The following is an 18,223-nucleotide window of genomic DNA, read 5'->3' as shown; positions in this document are numbered from 1 at the left end:
TACAGGCATCACAGTTTTTGCAAAGAACTTGAAAGAGTCCGGCAATCTAGAGCACCTACACAGTAAACTCTGTTAAATGTCACCCGTTGGGATTGGTAGATGCCAGATAACTGTAGTTTCTGGTTGCTTGAGAGTTACTATTAAAAATAGGACTGACTAATAATGCACCCTATACTATCTGTTTGGTTTGATTTGCTCTCAGGTTGGGGAGAAAGGGAATTTATTCCCATCTTCCTTTTTAAAAAACTGTAAAACGTAAGGTATATTTATGTGTGTGTGTGTGTGTGTGTGTGTGTGTGTGTGTGTGTGTGTGTTGGAGTGCAACACATGAAAACTGCACTGTATTTCTTGGATTTTTTTGCCGATTGCTTGAGTTCCAATTAACTGAGAGTTTACTGTGTTAGGCTTTTTAAGGGCAAGAATCTGAATATCTGGTTCCCTGCAGGCTGCAAGTGCTTCCATGGGATCAGTGGTGGATCGCACTGTCACATCAGGGTCAAAGTGGAAGAAACAATGACACCACATGTCAAGGCTTCATGTCTCTTCCAATCTAAACCATTCCACAGGGAATATTCTCTTCAGCACAGAGTTCTTGGCATAAAATTTGAAACACACAAGCTTACTAAAAAGCTTGAAAAAGAAATGCACAAAAGGTGGAAGTTTGTGTGGGTTTTATCTATTGCATGAGCACCCACTGTCTTGGAAGTGCAGACAAACCTTAATCTATATAACTGAGCATAGAGTCCTGTCAAGTACAAAGCATTAGCAACAAGATACAATTAGTGGCAATAAAAAAATTTCCCTAATGGTGGAGTACCTGACTGAGGTCTAAATCAAGCTGAATGACACGAAACTACAGATGCTAAAAGGCAATGCATGCATTGCATACTTCTGCAATAAAGATCTAAAATGGCATTAATCAGCTTTACACCAACACCCCAATATACTTAAGGAGTGAATGTCTGCCTGGACTGGACCAGGCTACAGATAGAAATCAGCTGGACGTCCAGCTTTTTGCAACTGAAATCCCAACAATAAAGGCCAATACACAATCATCTTTATGAAGAACACTTTAAGATTCTGTACTAATGCTAATATTCTACAGTAATACGCCTTCTTCCTTGAAAGTGTCCAACATCTGTCCATTGGGCTTAGTCCATTACTTGGTTAATAAATAAACCCTACTTAACGTATACTCTTACTAATACAATTTCCCGTAACCTCTGTGAATGTTTTTACTTCTGCAACTTACCACCAACACAAGCTGTTCTACATACAGTTATATTGCAGAAATATTGCAAATGGCTCTATAGCAAGCCTTAACTTTGGATAAATCACACCTGGAATCCCTTCAATTCAGTTCACGTACCATGTTCTTATCTTGCAGCTGTGTAGAAGACTTAAAAGCCACAACTGGGAATTCCTTTTTCAAATATTGCAACCATTGCTGTACATTGTATTTTGGAACCAAGTCTGAAAGATGAAAAAAGATGCATCATTAAACAGGAAATTCTATATTTAACCACCAGCAGCCAGACAAATCACCTAGAACCAAAAGCCCCTTTGGAGCAGTGGTGCGGAAAAAGACACTCCAGAAAAGATGTACACAGTATCACAAAAAAGTATCAAAAATGGAGCAGATGCAAAAATTCAGTCATGCAGGTTACTCTTCCCTACAAAGTTGAAAAGAAAAGAACCACCACTGTTTTATTACTTGGACAACACACACAGTTAAACAAGGTAACACCAGTGCTACTAAACGGGCAGAAAGTTTGCACTCTACTGTAACTGGTTTGAGCAGCCATAAATTTAGACACAAACACGCACACGAGCAAACAGAATCAGAGTAGTTAAAACCACACAAGTTAATAAAATAAAAACAAAGCCATCTGCACAGAGTTGGCATATGATCCTGTAGAAAGATGGTCAACATATGCCATTCAATCCGAGGCAAAGGAATCTGAAAACTCCTATGGGGAATTGTCCATTTTGCTTTTTACAGGATGGTGTACTGGGACAGGCTGTCTGCAGTACGAGACAAAAAATAAAAAGAAAACAACCCCGGAGAAGCGAAAGATATACTGCATGTGTCAATAGACATTATATGCCCACTTAGCCACACCTCAAGAACTGTACAAGCGAATAATTCAAAACCCTGCACTGCAACACTGAAATTCTAGGAACGCCTACATTTGAAACCCACGTTTAACAGGCCTTATTTTATTACTGCTTTGAGACTAAATAGTATTCTATCCCCAAGGATTTGAATACAGCTCATTTCTTAAAAATCGGGCCACAGTCCTTACAGTATTGTTAAGCATGTGTCAAAGAAATGTATTTAGATTTTTCTTGAAATATACAAGATTTTAATTCTAATACAACGATAACTTAAAAGACTGTACTACGAAGACACCGCACTGCTCAGCCCACGCTGTAGCCATTCACCCATTCCCAACCTGCAAAAGGTAAGACTAATGTAGAATACCAGAAAGCATCAGTGAAATACCTGTAAACCCCTGTTTTTGGTACTTACACAAACAAAATGGCATGTCTGTCCCCTCTTGAGACTTTTAATAAAATTTTCAGACAGTACCACAATGTTTGGCTACAAAACTTAATGTCCAAACTCTGAGCTGCATTGAAATTCTGTAAATCATGCTACCCATCTCTCGGGTATAATTCAAGCCATGGACTCTTAACCAAGGTACATACTGCACCCAAGGTCCCTCTTCTGCCCTTATGGAATTTCAGTGCAGCTCAATGCTGAATTTGATCCTAAAACCTGACGAATGTGTCAGTATATTACACACACACACACACACACACACACACACACACACACACACACACACACACACACACAAAGTGCGTGTGCATGTATATAATCATACATCCACACACAACTGTATCCTCTGCCACAATACAAGGAATCAGAAAACTATCAAAAATGTAATAAAAAAAAAATCAGCAACGTATTGCAATGATGCAAGTGTTTTATAAACTGAAGATTTAAAGAGTTAGCAGGTGGGTAGAAGAGAATGCATAAGTGGTGTGAAAGGTAAAACGTGAAACAGGTAAGTGACTACAGCATTGAGGAGAACAAAGGGTGGTGAACATGGCTAAGCTGCTGCAGAGGTAGGGGCAATATGCCACTGTGATATTGCACTCCCTCCCTTAGAACACTACCACAAAGACCACAATGGGAGGGCGAGGGAGGACATCTTCTGGTGTGCTTTGCAACTAGCATGGTGACGTAAATTACTTGCCACTACTCAAGCTCACAATCATGCCCCACTACTCAAGCTCACAATCGTGCCCCCCCACAAAAAAACAAACAAACAAACAAAAAAAAAACACACATTTTACCCAGCAAGATACCTCATATAAAATGTAGACTTCTTTGAGCCCATGCTCTTCTCTGGCAACTATTCTTATTTCAGTCTCTCTTCCTTGCTCATGTCTTCCATTCACTCTTCTAACATTCCCAAACCGATTCAATTAATTGCTCCCTTTCTCGTTTAAAAATCACTTCTGAAATCTGTTGCACCACCTCGCTTCTGAGATCTGTTGCACCACCTCGCCCCTGATAAGTATTTGATTTCCAAATCTCTACCCATACTGCCTTCAGTGTGACCAGACTCAGTCAATTTTTTCCCCAAGGTGTGTGTTAAATTGAAATTAACAGCATGTCGCAGACAGACGGACTGTACAGCCACATACTCATAACTGTGGGCAGATTTATTGAAATGAGTAGACTAAGCACTACTGTAAGATAAGCATTTTTTTATAACAAAAAAAGTATTCTACAACCACTTTTAATAGTTTCAAAACTTTGTCCTTGATAAAAAACATTCTCCTGTACTGAAGCCTTCTTTGTCTGCATCCTTATCTAAATCCAGAGAAAGCCAGTTCTCAGCATGCAGAAATGTTCTTTCATTGATAGGATAGTTTGTAACTTTTTTCACTGTGTTAGCCATTTCCCTTTTCACTTGAACATCTGTGTACATTCAACTGTATAAGCCTCTATTAATGCCATTTGTTACAAAAACATTCAGAAATGTACTTTATTCCACACCAGCACATTCTGTTACACCAATGCATATTTCTAAAAATATCACATTAGGATTACCAAACCTGTTACTGTGAAGGAAAAACAGTTCTACCAAATTAAATATTTTTCTATCAAATACATTACCTATGAGGGTAAACCAGTTTATATACTTCTATCAATTCCCCTTTTTTATTCTGAAACCCAAACATTTGTCAATCAAAATTTAAATCAAAACTTTGAATTTTACAATTTTACAGAGAAAGCACGTCTGTTATATTACTTTCTTTACCACCCACATTAGTTACAATAGATACCCAATTGACAATCTTTTTAATACAAAGTTTCACGCATGCACGTTATATGACAAACAAAATAATGGCTACTACAGCAATTAAAACGTGATAATGGTTTTCCACCATTCTGAAAATAGCCTACTTAACCAATCACTCCAGCCACTGTTCCATGTCTTTCTAGCCTTTTCAGATATAGTTGTATTTTACTTAAAATGTTGCTTTATGGATTATGGCTTGCCTGAAATACAACTACAGCACTCCTCGTTGACCAGAGGATAGAGACCCTTTTGCTTCAGCTGCATTTATGTCACAACTGTAGATCTAGTATTGATCTAATGTACCAATACTGTTTCCTAATTCTCTCTTTTTTTACCTTCATGTAATTTTTTTTAGTTAATCTCACTGATGGTATTACATACCCTACATTAACAGGTTCCTTCCTATTACATACAAAGCCATTTATATGCTTTTGTACTGCAAATGTAGTATTCCTTAGCTACTGTGATATTGCATTCACCGACCCATACTGGTTTTGATCCTGTTGTATACATACACTTCCTATTGGAAATGTCCTTACTTTTAAGGTCAGAACATTAACCTTGCCTTGTTTACCAGAACTCTATTCCTGTTACTAATGACTTTGCTCTTTGGCTACTTTGTGGCATCCTTTCTGCAGGTCTTTTATCCATGGTTGATGCTTTGCTTTTCACTTTACAACACTGAACTTCCCCTGCAACAGGTACTTTTAAATCAGTTCTGCACTATCAGTGAACCATCTTCTAGCCCATGTTGCCATATGTAGTCTCAGGAAAATTTATTACACAAGCACTGTCACTGTAAATATTTACTGGATGTACCTGCAAAAACATACTTTACAGCTGTTGATATGTATCCTGGTAACTTAACCAAAATTGGTTTGTCTCCATTTTGCAATGTCACAGTCCTTCCCATCCTTCCAGAAACATGCACCATCCACACACACTGCAGGAATGTCCGACTAAGCCATTCAGTGATTTTGTTTATCTCGCTGTTATTTAGCAAAGTCTTGAGTGTCAAATTTGGAGTTTGAAGTATAACCCCAGAGAATATTGTCAAATACGGTGTGCGTCTTATTCCCCAGTAAAATGGCCAAAACTTGTTTAATGCAAGGAGGATATCCTTTTTCTATAGAAGTCATTTGTCTGCTACAAAATTAACCTGTCAATGTCCATTCCCTGGGATGCCTCTTACGGCCAAGACGGATACCACTGAGAGGGTGTGTCCTTTCCTGCTGCTCCTTTTTCTTTCAGCTGCTCCTGTTAGGGGTTAGAGCAGATCATCCGTTTCCATTTCTTCCTGTCCTCTGAATCTTGCTTTCTCACACTAACCACCTGCATGTCCTCTCTCACCACATCCATAAACCTTATCTTAAGTCTTTGTCCTTTCCTCTTACTTGTCAGCTCCAGCTCCATCCTTAGCATCATTCTCCCAATATACCCAGCATACCTCCTCAGCACGTCCAAATCAATGCAATCTTGCCTCTCTGGCTTAGTCTCCAAACCATCCAACCTCAGCAGACCCTCCAATATACTAATTTCTTATCCTGTCCATCCTCTTCACACCCAATGCAAATCTTAGCATCTTTAACTTTGAAACCTCCAGCTCAGACTCCTGTCTTTTCTACAGTGCCACGATCTCCAATCCAGACATAGCTGGTCTCACTACCATCTTGTAGACCTTCCCTTTCACTCTTTCTGGTACACATAGGTCACAAATCACTCCTGACACACTCTGCCATCCACTCACCCTGCCTACACTCTTCCACCTCTCTTCCACACTCACCATTACTCTGAACAGTTGATCACAACTATTTAAACTCAACCAACTTTGCCATCTCTACTCCCTGCATCCTCACTATTCCTTTGTCCTCCCGCTCATTCACACACATTCTTAGTCCTGCTGACCTTCATTCATCTCCTCTCTAGAGCATATCTCCGCCTCTCTAGGGTCTCTTCAACTTGTTCCCTACAAATCACAATGTCATCTGCAATCATAGTCCATGAGGACTCCTGTCTCAGCTTCTATCAACCTGTCCATCACCATTGCAAATAAAGGGCTCAGAGCTGATCTTTGATGTAATCCCACCTCCATCCTGAACGCATCAGCCACTCCTATCGCATATTTCACCACTGTCACACTGGCCTCATACATATCCTGTACCACTCTTACATACTCTTCTGCCACTCCCGACTTCCTCATACAAAACCACAACTCTTCTCCAGGGACCCAGTCATATGCTTTCTCTAAGTTCACAAAGACACAATGCAACTCCTTCGGACCTTCTCTACAATTCTCCATCAACACAGTCAGAAAATTTTCCTACTGCTACTTTAAAAACAAAAGGTAATTTACTGGTGGGAGCTATTAGCTCCGTTGCCTGTGCCAAATTCTGCTTTGACATTTTACATCCGTTTTCCTCCGTGTGACTTCATTGTAGAGTCAAAAAAACAAAAACAAAAAAGCTATCTGCCTTACGCAAATCCAAAATGATCAAAGGCTTTAGCAACTGCAGAATGCCCCCTACCCTTTCCTGATAAGGAGGCCTCCCTGCCAGTCGGATAATGGTTCCTAGAAATTTTCCTTCTTGTGATAAAATCTGTATATTAGTAGAAGTACTACAACAATAACTAGTTCATATTTTGTTGGTACCACCCTCAATACAGTCAGTCCCGAACAAGTCAGCAGTATCAGGAATTTCCAAGTGGGTGAAACGAGATTTCATTTTTATATCTGCTCCGAGACGTTCACCAGCATTTGACAGAGAAGGAGTTTCCAGTTTGCAGTCTTGCCTACAGACTGATCATCTGTTAGCCATTTCTGAAAACAGTAAGCCTCTTTCTGAAATAACATGGATACCAGCAAAGACACAAGTGCTAAATGCACACATTCTTGGCCATAAACTTAAACCAGACTCCTGATAAAGTTTGAACATTATTATGTCAGTAGTATAAACAAATAAATAGTGATGTAATGTAATACAGCATTGTTTGGTATAAATACTTGAGAAAGTTCATGTGTGTAAATGCATTCATTCTTTTGACAAGTATGTACAACAGTTTAAAGTCACATTAAAGGTTTCCATTGTGGAGACAGATATCCTTGTTTTTGTTTACAGAAACAGTCAATGAAGACTATGCAGGACAAGTCAAAATTGTCAGATGAAGTTAAAAGTCATCTTGTAAATCACGCTAAAAGTTTACAGGTTGTAAAGACAACTGAAATGTTTCAGACCTACTGCTCTCAGCGGAATGCTTTTAACAATAAGAAATCATCAATAGAGCTTAGAAAGATGTATATAATTTGGTAGAACTGTGTTTTATTATCAAATACATATACATACTTATGAGGGAAACCAGTTTACATAATTTAATTCTATCAATTTGTTGGTTTCTTTCGGCTTTTCCCGGTTAGGGGTCCCCACAGCGGAACTCCGGTCCGCTAATGACTGGTAGTGGATTTTTATGTACCGGGTTACCAGCCCAGACGCACAAGCTTCAACGAATGCACGCCCTATTCACGTATGCCTCTACACAGAAGACGCTCTAGCTGAGAATAAAACGGGATGTCTTGCTATAAGGAGACAATGCTACTGCAGCACCACCACCGCAGTTTTATATAATTCTATCAGTGTGGATGGAAAAAGGGAGAAATGGTGACAAGCCTGATCTGCAAGGGCATGGAACGCATTATCATGGAACTTATAAACAAAGACATTGGCAACCTTCAAACACTGGACCCCACCTAGTTTGGGTTTGTGAAGGGCCGATCTTGTCTCCTGAATCTGATTTACTTCTTCAAATCAGTCTCCAGAGCTGTGGACGAAGGTAAGGCGGTACACATAGCCTATCTGGACCTCGCCAAGGCCTTCGACATCACCCCCCCACTCTGGAATCATAGATAAACTTACTAAGCTGGGCATAAATCCCTACGTCACTCGATGGGTTGCCAACTGGCTTACTGACAGAACCCAGACTGTAAAAGTAGCAGACTCCGAATACAAATCCAGACAAGTGGAGTACCTCAGGGTTCAGTCCTGGGACCACTCGTTTGGAATCTACTTCTCTGAAATACAGGCCAAAACTAAGGGACTCTGGCTAACATAGTTTGCAGATAACTGCAAACTGGGAGCCATTATTGAATCCCCAAATGATGTGGATATTCTACAAAAGGGCCTTACAGAAACAGATGCCTGGTGCCAGAGCCATGGGCTCAAGCTTAATGCCAAGAAATGTATAGTTATCCCCTTTGGAAAAAAACATGTACCCATGAACGACCACATAGGTGGCAGTACACTAAACATCGAAAGTGTGATGAGAGACTTAGGGACACAAGTGGACAGTGGTCTCACTTTCGATAACCACATCGCCACAACAGTCAGGAAATCCTTCTATGTGGCACACCTCATCACCAAGGGGTTTTCATTCAGAAAAAAAAAAAAAAAAAAACAGACAGGGGCCCAGAGAAGTAAATATTGTGGGAAGAAATTTCCAGGGAATTGTTATGGCTAGGCTTGCATAGGCCTTAGGGCCAATAGCCTAGTACCAACCTATGAACCTATGAACTTGGTTCTTGGGCTCCTCTGTCTGATGGTAATCTTCCCCCGAAATACTGGGGCTTTACTAACATTTTGAATTTCTGCATCCTGGGTGTAAACACTTGGCAAGTTAAAAGTCTGATCTATTGAAGTTCTTTCTACTCTTATGACTTGCATGTCTTGATTAATTTTCTGTAGGTCTGAGGACTTGTTCTGCATTTAGGTAGGTTTTGGCTCCATATGGCAGGAAAATCCTCAAGCTTGCAAAATCAAAAGATTGTGAATTTAAGATCCATTTCCCTGCATTTCTTGACTGCAGGAATATACCTGCCCCTTCTTTGTCTTGTTGGGCCTCACCGTGGTTAACTTTCCTTTCTGCCATAGCTTTGGTGATTAATTCTGCTGCAATGACTGGAGTTCACCCACTTCCTAGTTGATGCATTTGAGTTGTATCATATGGAAGCTCTCCTTATCCTTAGCGCATGAGCAGATATTGCAGTCCATGTACTAATGCAGTCTTTCATCATTTCAGCACAACCAGTTCTTGCAATCTTTTCAGGAATAAATGAGAACTGCAGATTTTCCTCTTCTCAACAACTGACCTTCTTACTCACGTCTTGTCTTAGATCTTTCTGGTTCACCCAGCTTTCAATTCAGTAAAGCTTTTCCTCTCCCCCTCCCTTCCAGTGGCCAGTCAGCTATCACTAGCTCCTGTCCGCTCTACTGGACTAGCCTTAGCCTGCTCCAGGCTCAACCTGACCCACATCCTGGGCAAGAGAGTACATACAGAATGCTGCCAAAGCATCATACTGCTGCTGGGGAGCTTGCCTTAACTTCTCCCCCAATGGAAGCCTTTCCAGCTCCACAACAATTGCCCTTGGAAGGTGCATGTGTCTTTCTGTTCATGCACAACCTCCCAAATAAGCAGCTCAGTTAGCCAGGCTCATATGATTCTTACTAAAGGTGACCCTAGGCCACCCCCCCAGGATAGGTGGGTCGACACCGACAACTCCTATCCCCCTGCGGCCCCTCCTCCTATCCCCCTTCTAACTGAACACAGTTGTCTTGGGTGCAGTAAGGCCTCTATCCCTCTGTGCCACAATATTCAGAGTCTTCTCTCTCTTTCTGCATGTGGTACTCTCCTCTCATAATAAGGATAGTTTAAACACTTCCTCCACTTTTAATTTTATCTGTTCTCATAATTATGTTTTCACTGGTTTTACAAATTTCTGCATGTTATCACAGTTATTTTTCCACTAATTAATCCATGGATGCATTTTCCATTAACCAGTAACTCTGCTTCCAACAGTACCAAACATACTGTTATTATTGCTTTGATCTTGTTTCCTACTTTTGGTTATTTTTCTTTAGATTTCTTTTTCTCCTCTTACAAGTCATTCAAGGCAGTTAGAATATTTTAGAGCCAAAAATAAATTTGCTAACTACTAATGACCACCTTTTAAGCCATTACTACTTCCCAAAATGGGAGGGCTACTTTAAGCCTGCTCTTCACCTCAATGCCGTACTGAAAGTCTTTACGCTATGCCATTTTTCATGGTTTACTACCAAGATACAGTAAGCTGGAAAAAGTTAGTCTTTTGAGGGTTGTGGCATTGCATAAATTCATCTATTAGAGCAAGTGAATGTCATCTTATTTTTAGGAAGCATTTTGCACAGCTCGTCCCACTTGTAATGTAGTCCTGCCAGAATGATACCAATAACAATTTCTGGAGATCAGATTAGCCAATTTCATTTGTTTTCACAAGCTAGATGGGTAACTTTCAAAATCTTACATTCTACCACCCATAATGTGGGGATTAAACATCCTGCACATAAATAGCACTTGGACATTGAAATACCATCTCAGGTAACTCCATTCATCTAAAGCTTCCACGTAAAGATTAGACTACTCTCTTTTTAGTGATGCACTTAAAAATAAGCAATGCATGAATAAGACAAAAACTGAAGTACCAAATCAAACCTGTGGTACAGCATTCAGTTAGCCTAATAGGAGGATTGCACTTTTGCCCACTAAATCACAGCTCGATTCTGTTTCACATGCCATTATGTAAACATGCTGCAAAAATGTCAAAGTGTACATCCAATCAATCACACATTAAAAAAATCTCACTCTAGGATCACCACTGCATACTGGGGTAACAGGTGACTCCAAATCTTAACTAATCCCTACAGGCAGGAGACCCTGGGGAAAAAGATTCTGTAGTGTACTGTTCAAACAGTAGTTTACAGTATTCTATACATTGGACTCTCAAGTCCTTTAGATGTTCGCATAGAGAAAGCCACTCTCCCAGCTAGTTCTGAATAGACGAGTCAATGTGAATCAACCCCATGTGTCTGGGGACTGGCACGGACAACTAAATGTCAAATACGTAAACAGGTCATGCGAGTATTCTCAACAGTGGTGAAAACAGAAGCTACTTACAACACAGCATAATCTGCAGCTTCAAGCGAGATCAGAGTTGGATCTTTTGGTCTACAGCATATGTCAGACACATTAAGTTATCCTCATTTCTCTTCTGAAGCATAATAAATGAAAATATCTTCCCACTGCTATAAATATATGCCACTTGCTACCCTTCTGAATGGAGAACTTACCAATTTTGTTCAATACAAGCACTATCTTCTTTTTTCGATAAGACTCCAAAACTGCTTTTTCTACTTGAGGACATCTGCTGCCAAGAGGATCTCTGGCATCAAGGACTTCCAGCAACACATCAGACTCAGCAAGGACCTATAAGTGAAACAAAAACCTCCCTGTCAATAACCAAAGATTCAGTGTCAACTTAGACTACTACCACAAAAAAACTTCAGAATAGAAAAGTACGGCCTACTTTACCTTCCAACATTAAATTAATGAACAAGTTACGGCTCATACTTGTCTAACATTCCTTCAGGCCTGATCCAGATGAACTTAAACCAACAAACAGTGAATGGTAAGTGTATCTCAAATTTTAAATTACCACTTCATGAAGACTCTCCCAATCAACCCTAAAACCTTGCTAAAAATATCAACTCAGGACTACCAGACATGCATCTTCATACAGAGGCACCTTAAGGCCATGAATCTCTTTTCCCCCATAAGATGGTATCCAACTGGTCTAAATGCAATAATCTGAGCTACTTAAAAAGTTTGTCACTCTGAAAACAGCAGTCTCATTAACACTATACATGTCAAAAAACTTTAGCATTTCTATACAAATCATATAATGCACCCATTTCATGCCTTTGCCCGGGACTGGCCCTATCCTGCACTAGTCCTTACAATGAGTTCTTGCTAACTGTACAAAGGATGCCAGGCGAGATCCATTAAAGTAAGCTAGCTTAACAGCTTCACACAAGCTTGCATCACACAGTGTACAAATGTCAGCTTAATTACACCCAAGCTCAGTAAATGTCCTCAGTTGACACACAAGTGCCCACCCCAGGACAGAAGCCTACATCCTCAAACACTCAGACAAATAGGAGCTGCCTTTATTACCACTCAAAAGATTGCTGCACCCACGAAAAACAGCACTGACTGACAGGCAAGGTAATATCTGCGCCATTATCCTACCAAGGTGCACCAGACTCTACACCTAATTCAGTAACCTACAACTACATACGAGCTCACTCTCCAAAGCAGCAAACAAGGAAGCGAGTGTATGCCAACTCAAGGCCAGTAAGCTCAATTAAAATGCCAGTGGAGTTCAGATGCTGTAAATGTCTGCAAGGCTCCAGATGCGGTCTTCACATCACTGTTTTAAGTGAACGAAGATTCTTTTATATCGAACATACACATCCCATTATTTCATTGGCCTTCAGCCCCCCGTCCCAATTCCTGCTAACAAGATTAAGACCACTACGTTCAAGTTTAAAAGCTCAGTCTTCATTCCCTTCTACGTCTACTATTTCCTCTCCAACAACATACACCTTCTCTAGGAACTTTTTTTTTTTTTTTTTTTTACTTTTAGCACAGTGTAAACACGTTGAGACTATTCCTTCAAATATATAATGTTTAAATTTGTTTTCTTGACCTACTGGAAAATATTAGGGTTCAACCAAACACCCTAATAATGGGCGATTTCAACTACCCAACCATTAAATGGGAAAACTACTTGTGTACCAACTCCTTCGCTCAACGCTTCCTGGAATTCATAAATTCCAATGCCCTGGATCAACTTATCCACACCACCACCAGGGGCAACAATATCTTAGACCTAGTAACTACCAACATGAGTGACTGGTGTTCCACACCTGAAGTCAACTCCTCGTTGGTCAGATCAGACCATAAGCTAATCACCCTAGATATCCACATCCCGCCCCCACACCCCATTAAGGAAACCACGGTAAATAAATTTCTCCAAAGTCAACTTCATGCTTCAGACAGAAGTGGCAAACCATGACACCCCTGCAGATGGACAATACAGTTACGACTGCTGAATCCTACACAAATGCACTCTTATAAGCATTTACACGAGTGCATGTATCGTGCTATCCCAAACAGAACCAAGACGCTATCCTCCAAAAAAAGGAAGCCAACCTGGTGGTCCCCTGCCATAAACAAACTCTACAACAGAAGGAAGAAACTGTTGCAAGAGAGAGTAAATTCCCGTGAGTGGAGGAGCTCCCTGGTCAGCCTCAGTAAGAAGCTGAGATCCCTTATACGATCCTCCAAAGCTAGCTACAAAAACAAAAAAAAAATCGCCAGCGATTCTAGGGACAACCACAAAGCATTCTATAGCTGTCAGGAATCTCAATGGCAACGCCGAGATCTGCTCTGAGTTACAGCGCAAAGGCACAAAAATTACAGAACCAACTGATATTGCCAACATCCTGGCAGATGGGTTCAGTGCTAACTTTAGCCACCCTCTCACCTCCTAAAGGGCCCGTATCTATACAGGAAGAATGCAAGAGTCCCTGTAATCACAACTATGCAGGTAAAAGCTGCACTCTCTAAAGCCAAAAATACAGCATCCATGGGATCGGACAATATCCCAGGCTGTGTTTTATACCAACTGGCTCCCCCCTCCTAAGCACCATGTTCAATCATAGCCTCACATCAGGCTTTGTGCCCACTGAATGGCACACAGCAGCAGGTATCCCACTCCACAAAGGGGGAGCCACCACTGATCCCAGGAACTATCGCCCTATTAGCCTGACGAGCCTGGTCTGTAAGGCCATGGAACGTATCATCATGGAACTCAAAGACATTGGTAACCTCCAAACACTGAATCCCACCCAGTTCAGGTTTGTGAAATGCAGATCATGCCTCCTGAACCTGATCAACTTCTTTGAGGCAGTCACCAAAGCCGTAGACGAGGGTAAGGTGGTTCAAACAGCCTATCTTGACCTCGCCAAGGCTTTCGATGCAATCCCCCATTGTGGAATTCTAGCTAAACTAGGTACAAATCCCTATGTCATCAGATGGGTTGCCAGCTGGCTCACTGACAGAACTCACACTGTAAAAGTTGCAGACTCCAAATCCGACTTCAAACCAGTGACAAGTGGAGTACCACAGGGTTCAGTCCTGGGACCTCTCCTGTTTGGTACCTACTTCTCTGAAGTACAGGCCAACACAGAAGGCCTTTGGCTAACGAAGTTCACAGATGACTGTAAACTAGGAGCCATAGTAGAGTCCCCAAATCATGTGGACATCCTACAGAAGGGCCTCACTGAGACAGATGCCTGGTGTCAGAGCCATGGCCTCAAGTTCAATGCCAAGAAGTGCACGGTCATCCCCTTTGGTAAAAACTCTATACCCATGAACTACCACTTAGGCGGCAGTCTACTTAACGCCGACTGTGTGATAAGAGATCATGGGACCCAGGTGGACAGTAGTCTCTCCTTTGATAATCACATCGCCACAGTAGTCAGGAAATCCTTCTACATGGCACACCTCATCACAAGGGTTCTCATCCAGAAAAAAAAAAAAGGAGGTCATTGTTCCCCTCTACTAGAGGCTCATTAGACCCATTATAGAGTACAACGCCCCTTTTGGAATATACCTCAAGACATCTGCAGCAGCAGGAAAGGCCACAGAAGTACCTCAAAGAGGATTACTGGCCTCAAACAGATGCCCTACACTGACAGTCTCAAAAAAACTCCAGCTTTACTCTGTAGCATATCGCCTACTCCAAGGTGATCTCTGCCCAACATATAAAGCTGTGTCAAACCCACATCTGTTGGACATGCTACACCTAAAGAAATCCCAATCCCTCCGAGCTACACGCTCTAGGGACCTAAACCTTGTCACTACAATAAACTGGACATGCTGGAGGGATAGATTCCTGTCGAGACTTCCCATACTCTGGAACAAGCTACCCATCTATGTCAAGCAAAGTTCCTCATTAGCACTCTAAGAAAAATCTTGATGAGTGGATGGGAAATAGGAAATATACCCTGGTCATCACTTCTGTGGCTCTGCTCGACAGGGGCACAGGAAAATAACTTTCTTGGGTGGCGTAAGCCAGGGAACCTTGTTGGCTAGGCTTACTTAGTTAGGCCCTTGGGCACATAGCCTAGTATCTACCTATGAACCTCACAGCACTACTTCAGCCCTCCTAGACTTTACAAACACCATAAACCATAATTGCAACAATAATTATATATCCTCAGCCCTCTTCTTGGATCTTTCCAAGACATTCAATATGGTTGATCACTAACTTTTAATCCACACCCTGCAAACATTCTGTCTAGATACTAGAGTCCTTCAATGGTTTCAATCCTACCTGAATGGTCGACAGCAGGCTGTCCTCTGGCAGAAGAGACTCTCTAACCTTCTACCTAACACCCTTGGAGTACCACAAGGCTCTATACTAGGGCCCTTGCTGTTCTCCATCTTCATTAACGACCTTTATACTGTCATCCCAAAAGTCAGCTGTATCCAATATGCTGATGACTGTACTCTGATTTGCTCGGCCACATCTCCAATAGAGTTATGGTCAGCTACCCAGACCACCTTTAATACAATAGAAAACTGACTTTCTGAACATCGTCTGATCCTAAATCCCAAAAAAACTAAAATGCTGTTATTTTCACAAACATGTAGGTCTACCGCTTTCACCTTTACCATAAATTCAAATGATGGCACAATAGTCTCCCCTGACCCCTCTACAAAACTATTAGGTATCATCATAGATAATAAACTAAAATTCGACCTACATGTTAACCAAACTATCAAAACCATCAATACAAAACTAGGGTCACTTTACAGAATAAAAGCCTTCCTAACCCCTCCAGCTGAAATTGCCATAGCTCGCTCTCACCTTCTTTCAACCCTTCTGTATGCATCCCCTCTACTCTCGAATTTAAACAAGACTGTCAAATTCTCAATTTGCTACAACCACACTGCCAGGTTTGCCACTGGGCTGCCATTTAGGACACACCATTGCATCTAAACCAGCTTGGGTGGCTTGAACTACCCAGCCTAATCCAGTATAACCAACTGATTATGGCCTATAAAATCCTCTATAATCCGGACAATACTCCTGCACTTAAAAATATTATCTCCCCCTATAACAATCCTAGACCGCTTCGATCCTCTAACAAACTACTAATTCAGACTAGCAAAATTAATAACACAGCCGGTGACACTCTCTTTGCAAATTCTAAGTAGATCCTGGAACTTTCTTCCAGCTGATATTACCTTACTTTCCACCTTAGGTCAATTTAAAACTAGACTCAAACAACATTTGTCACTTAACTGGTTATGTCACTGTATCAAGCCTGGCTAACTCCCTCTAGAATGTGTAAAAATCTTAACCAGCTTACTGTGTAATTTAATTTAATCCCGATTTATGCTCGGGATTAACTTTAACCTGTGGAACTTGTTTAACTTGCTTACTTATGTAATCTCTGTAAGTAGTCTTTGTAATATGTAATGCTGGTATTATGTAATGCTGTATCTTCTTACCCTTGGAGCTTTTCTACCCGGGACTCCGCTGAAAATGGACATGCATCCAGTCGGATTATCCTGGTCAACAAATGTAAAATAAATATAAATAAAATAAATTAACCTATAATAAATAGAAGGGTCTAGTAAGTGTGAGAATCCTTTAAAGGCACGTGGTTGCTGAAGCACTATTGATATAAAGGTTTTGTTATTAAATGTACTTTCAGCAAATCTGTGCACCTTCACATGGAGTACACTTAGCAGGACGGGGGCCACGGGATGCAAAACCTTATTAACTCAACGCCAATCATGACTAAATGCAACTCAAAGCATTAGCAGCAAACTAAGATGGCACAAGTTAGTGGTACTAGTATTACTGAAGTAGATCCAGGTTTCCTTGTGTGTTATGCAAAACTTATAAAACCAAGAAGAATTAGTTACAAAACTAATGCAGGTGCTATGCCCAGCAGTAACTACCATTTCATCATGGTGAACTGTTACCCACTGTTTCGCCAATGGATTATCTGTGCTATGTACTCTAAAATCCACAGTCAATATTAATTTCCATTGTGGGGCAGGGACACCATACAAATACTTATTATAGCCCAGATTTGTCACATATACTACTTTATCATCTACCCAGTTCAATAAAAATACCACATTTATTTGGGATTACTTTACTACTTTCCATAACCATGCTGTTTTGAGTTCTATGCTCCACAACTCAAAATATTCTAAGTTTAGTTTTGCAGCAGTTCCTTAATGTTTCCTATACAGTAGTGTGTCTATTATCAGAAACCTCAATTATCAGAACCAGCCTTCCAAAGTTTGAGTAGGAAAAATTATAAAGTCTGGATAAGTAAACATACGTATTTGTTTGAGCATGTTTTTTGAGCTTGTAGCCAGCTCATGTCTGAAAAATATTCTTTATTGGCCACTGGAATCACTGAATGGCTGAAAAGTGTATTCCTGCATGCAGAAAAACAAAAACATTTTTTTTTTAGATATTTATCTGGTTCAACTATATGTTTGATTATCTGAATAGGATTATCCGAACTACTCTAGGTCCCAGTTTGGATAACCGACTCAACTGTAATATCAAAATGGCAGATTATTTTTCAGCTACATCTTGCAATTAATCTTAAAGGGAATCCCACTTGCATCCTTCTCAGTCACCAATAATCCTACCCTCCTGCCAGGATTTGGTCAATGGAAGTATTACCATGTCTCTTCTCAGCACTAACACAGAAAATGTTTTCGGAAAACTCTAAGGTTTTTCAAGTTATTTTCCACAGTAAAATGACAGATACCAACATTCAAAACTGCCCACTTCTTCTTACAAACGTTAACACCCTTTGTTGATACTGACGTAAAGTATTACTTCCGCAGTCCTGTCAGGTTTCTAATCAATCCCT

General features: G+C 40.7%; 1 protein-coding gene and 1 non-coding gene across 2 annotated transcripts in view; both read right to left on the bottom strand.

Moving 5' to 3' along the window:
• Nucleotides 1-18,223, bottom strand: part of GNL3 (G protein nucleolar 3) — a 408,410-nt gene that overhangs the window by 315,622 nt on the left and 74,565 nt on the right. The window contains exons 6-7 of the mRNA XM_044078878.1: nt 11,534-11,669; nt 1,370-1,473 (exon numbers count right to left, since the gene is read on the bottom strand). Of these exons, the coding sequence (XP_043934813.1) occupies nt 1,370-1,473; nt 11,534-11,669 (240 nt within the window). The remainder of the gene's footprint in view (nt 1-1,369; nt 1,474-11,533; nt 11,670-18,223) is intronic.
• Nucleotides 11,379-11,452, bottom strand: LOC122807881. Its single transcript, XR_006365742.1, has one exon. It is a non-coding gene; the product is annotated as a small nucleolar RNA SNORD19 (small nucleolar RNA).

The sequence above is a fragment of the Protopterus annectens genome, chromosome 7.part1, assembly GCF_019279795.1.
Source record: "Protopterus annectens isolate FY-2018-M chromosome 7.part1, PAN1.0, whole genome shotgun sequence".
NCBI classification, from domain to species: domain Eukaryota; kingdom Metazoa; phylum Chordata; order Ceratodontiformes; family Protopteridae; genus Protopterus; species Protopterus annectens.
The sequence above is the reverse complement of the archived record's forward strand: the minus strand, read 5'-3'. Positions and strand labels throughout refer to the sequence as shown.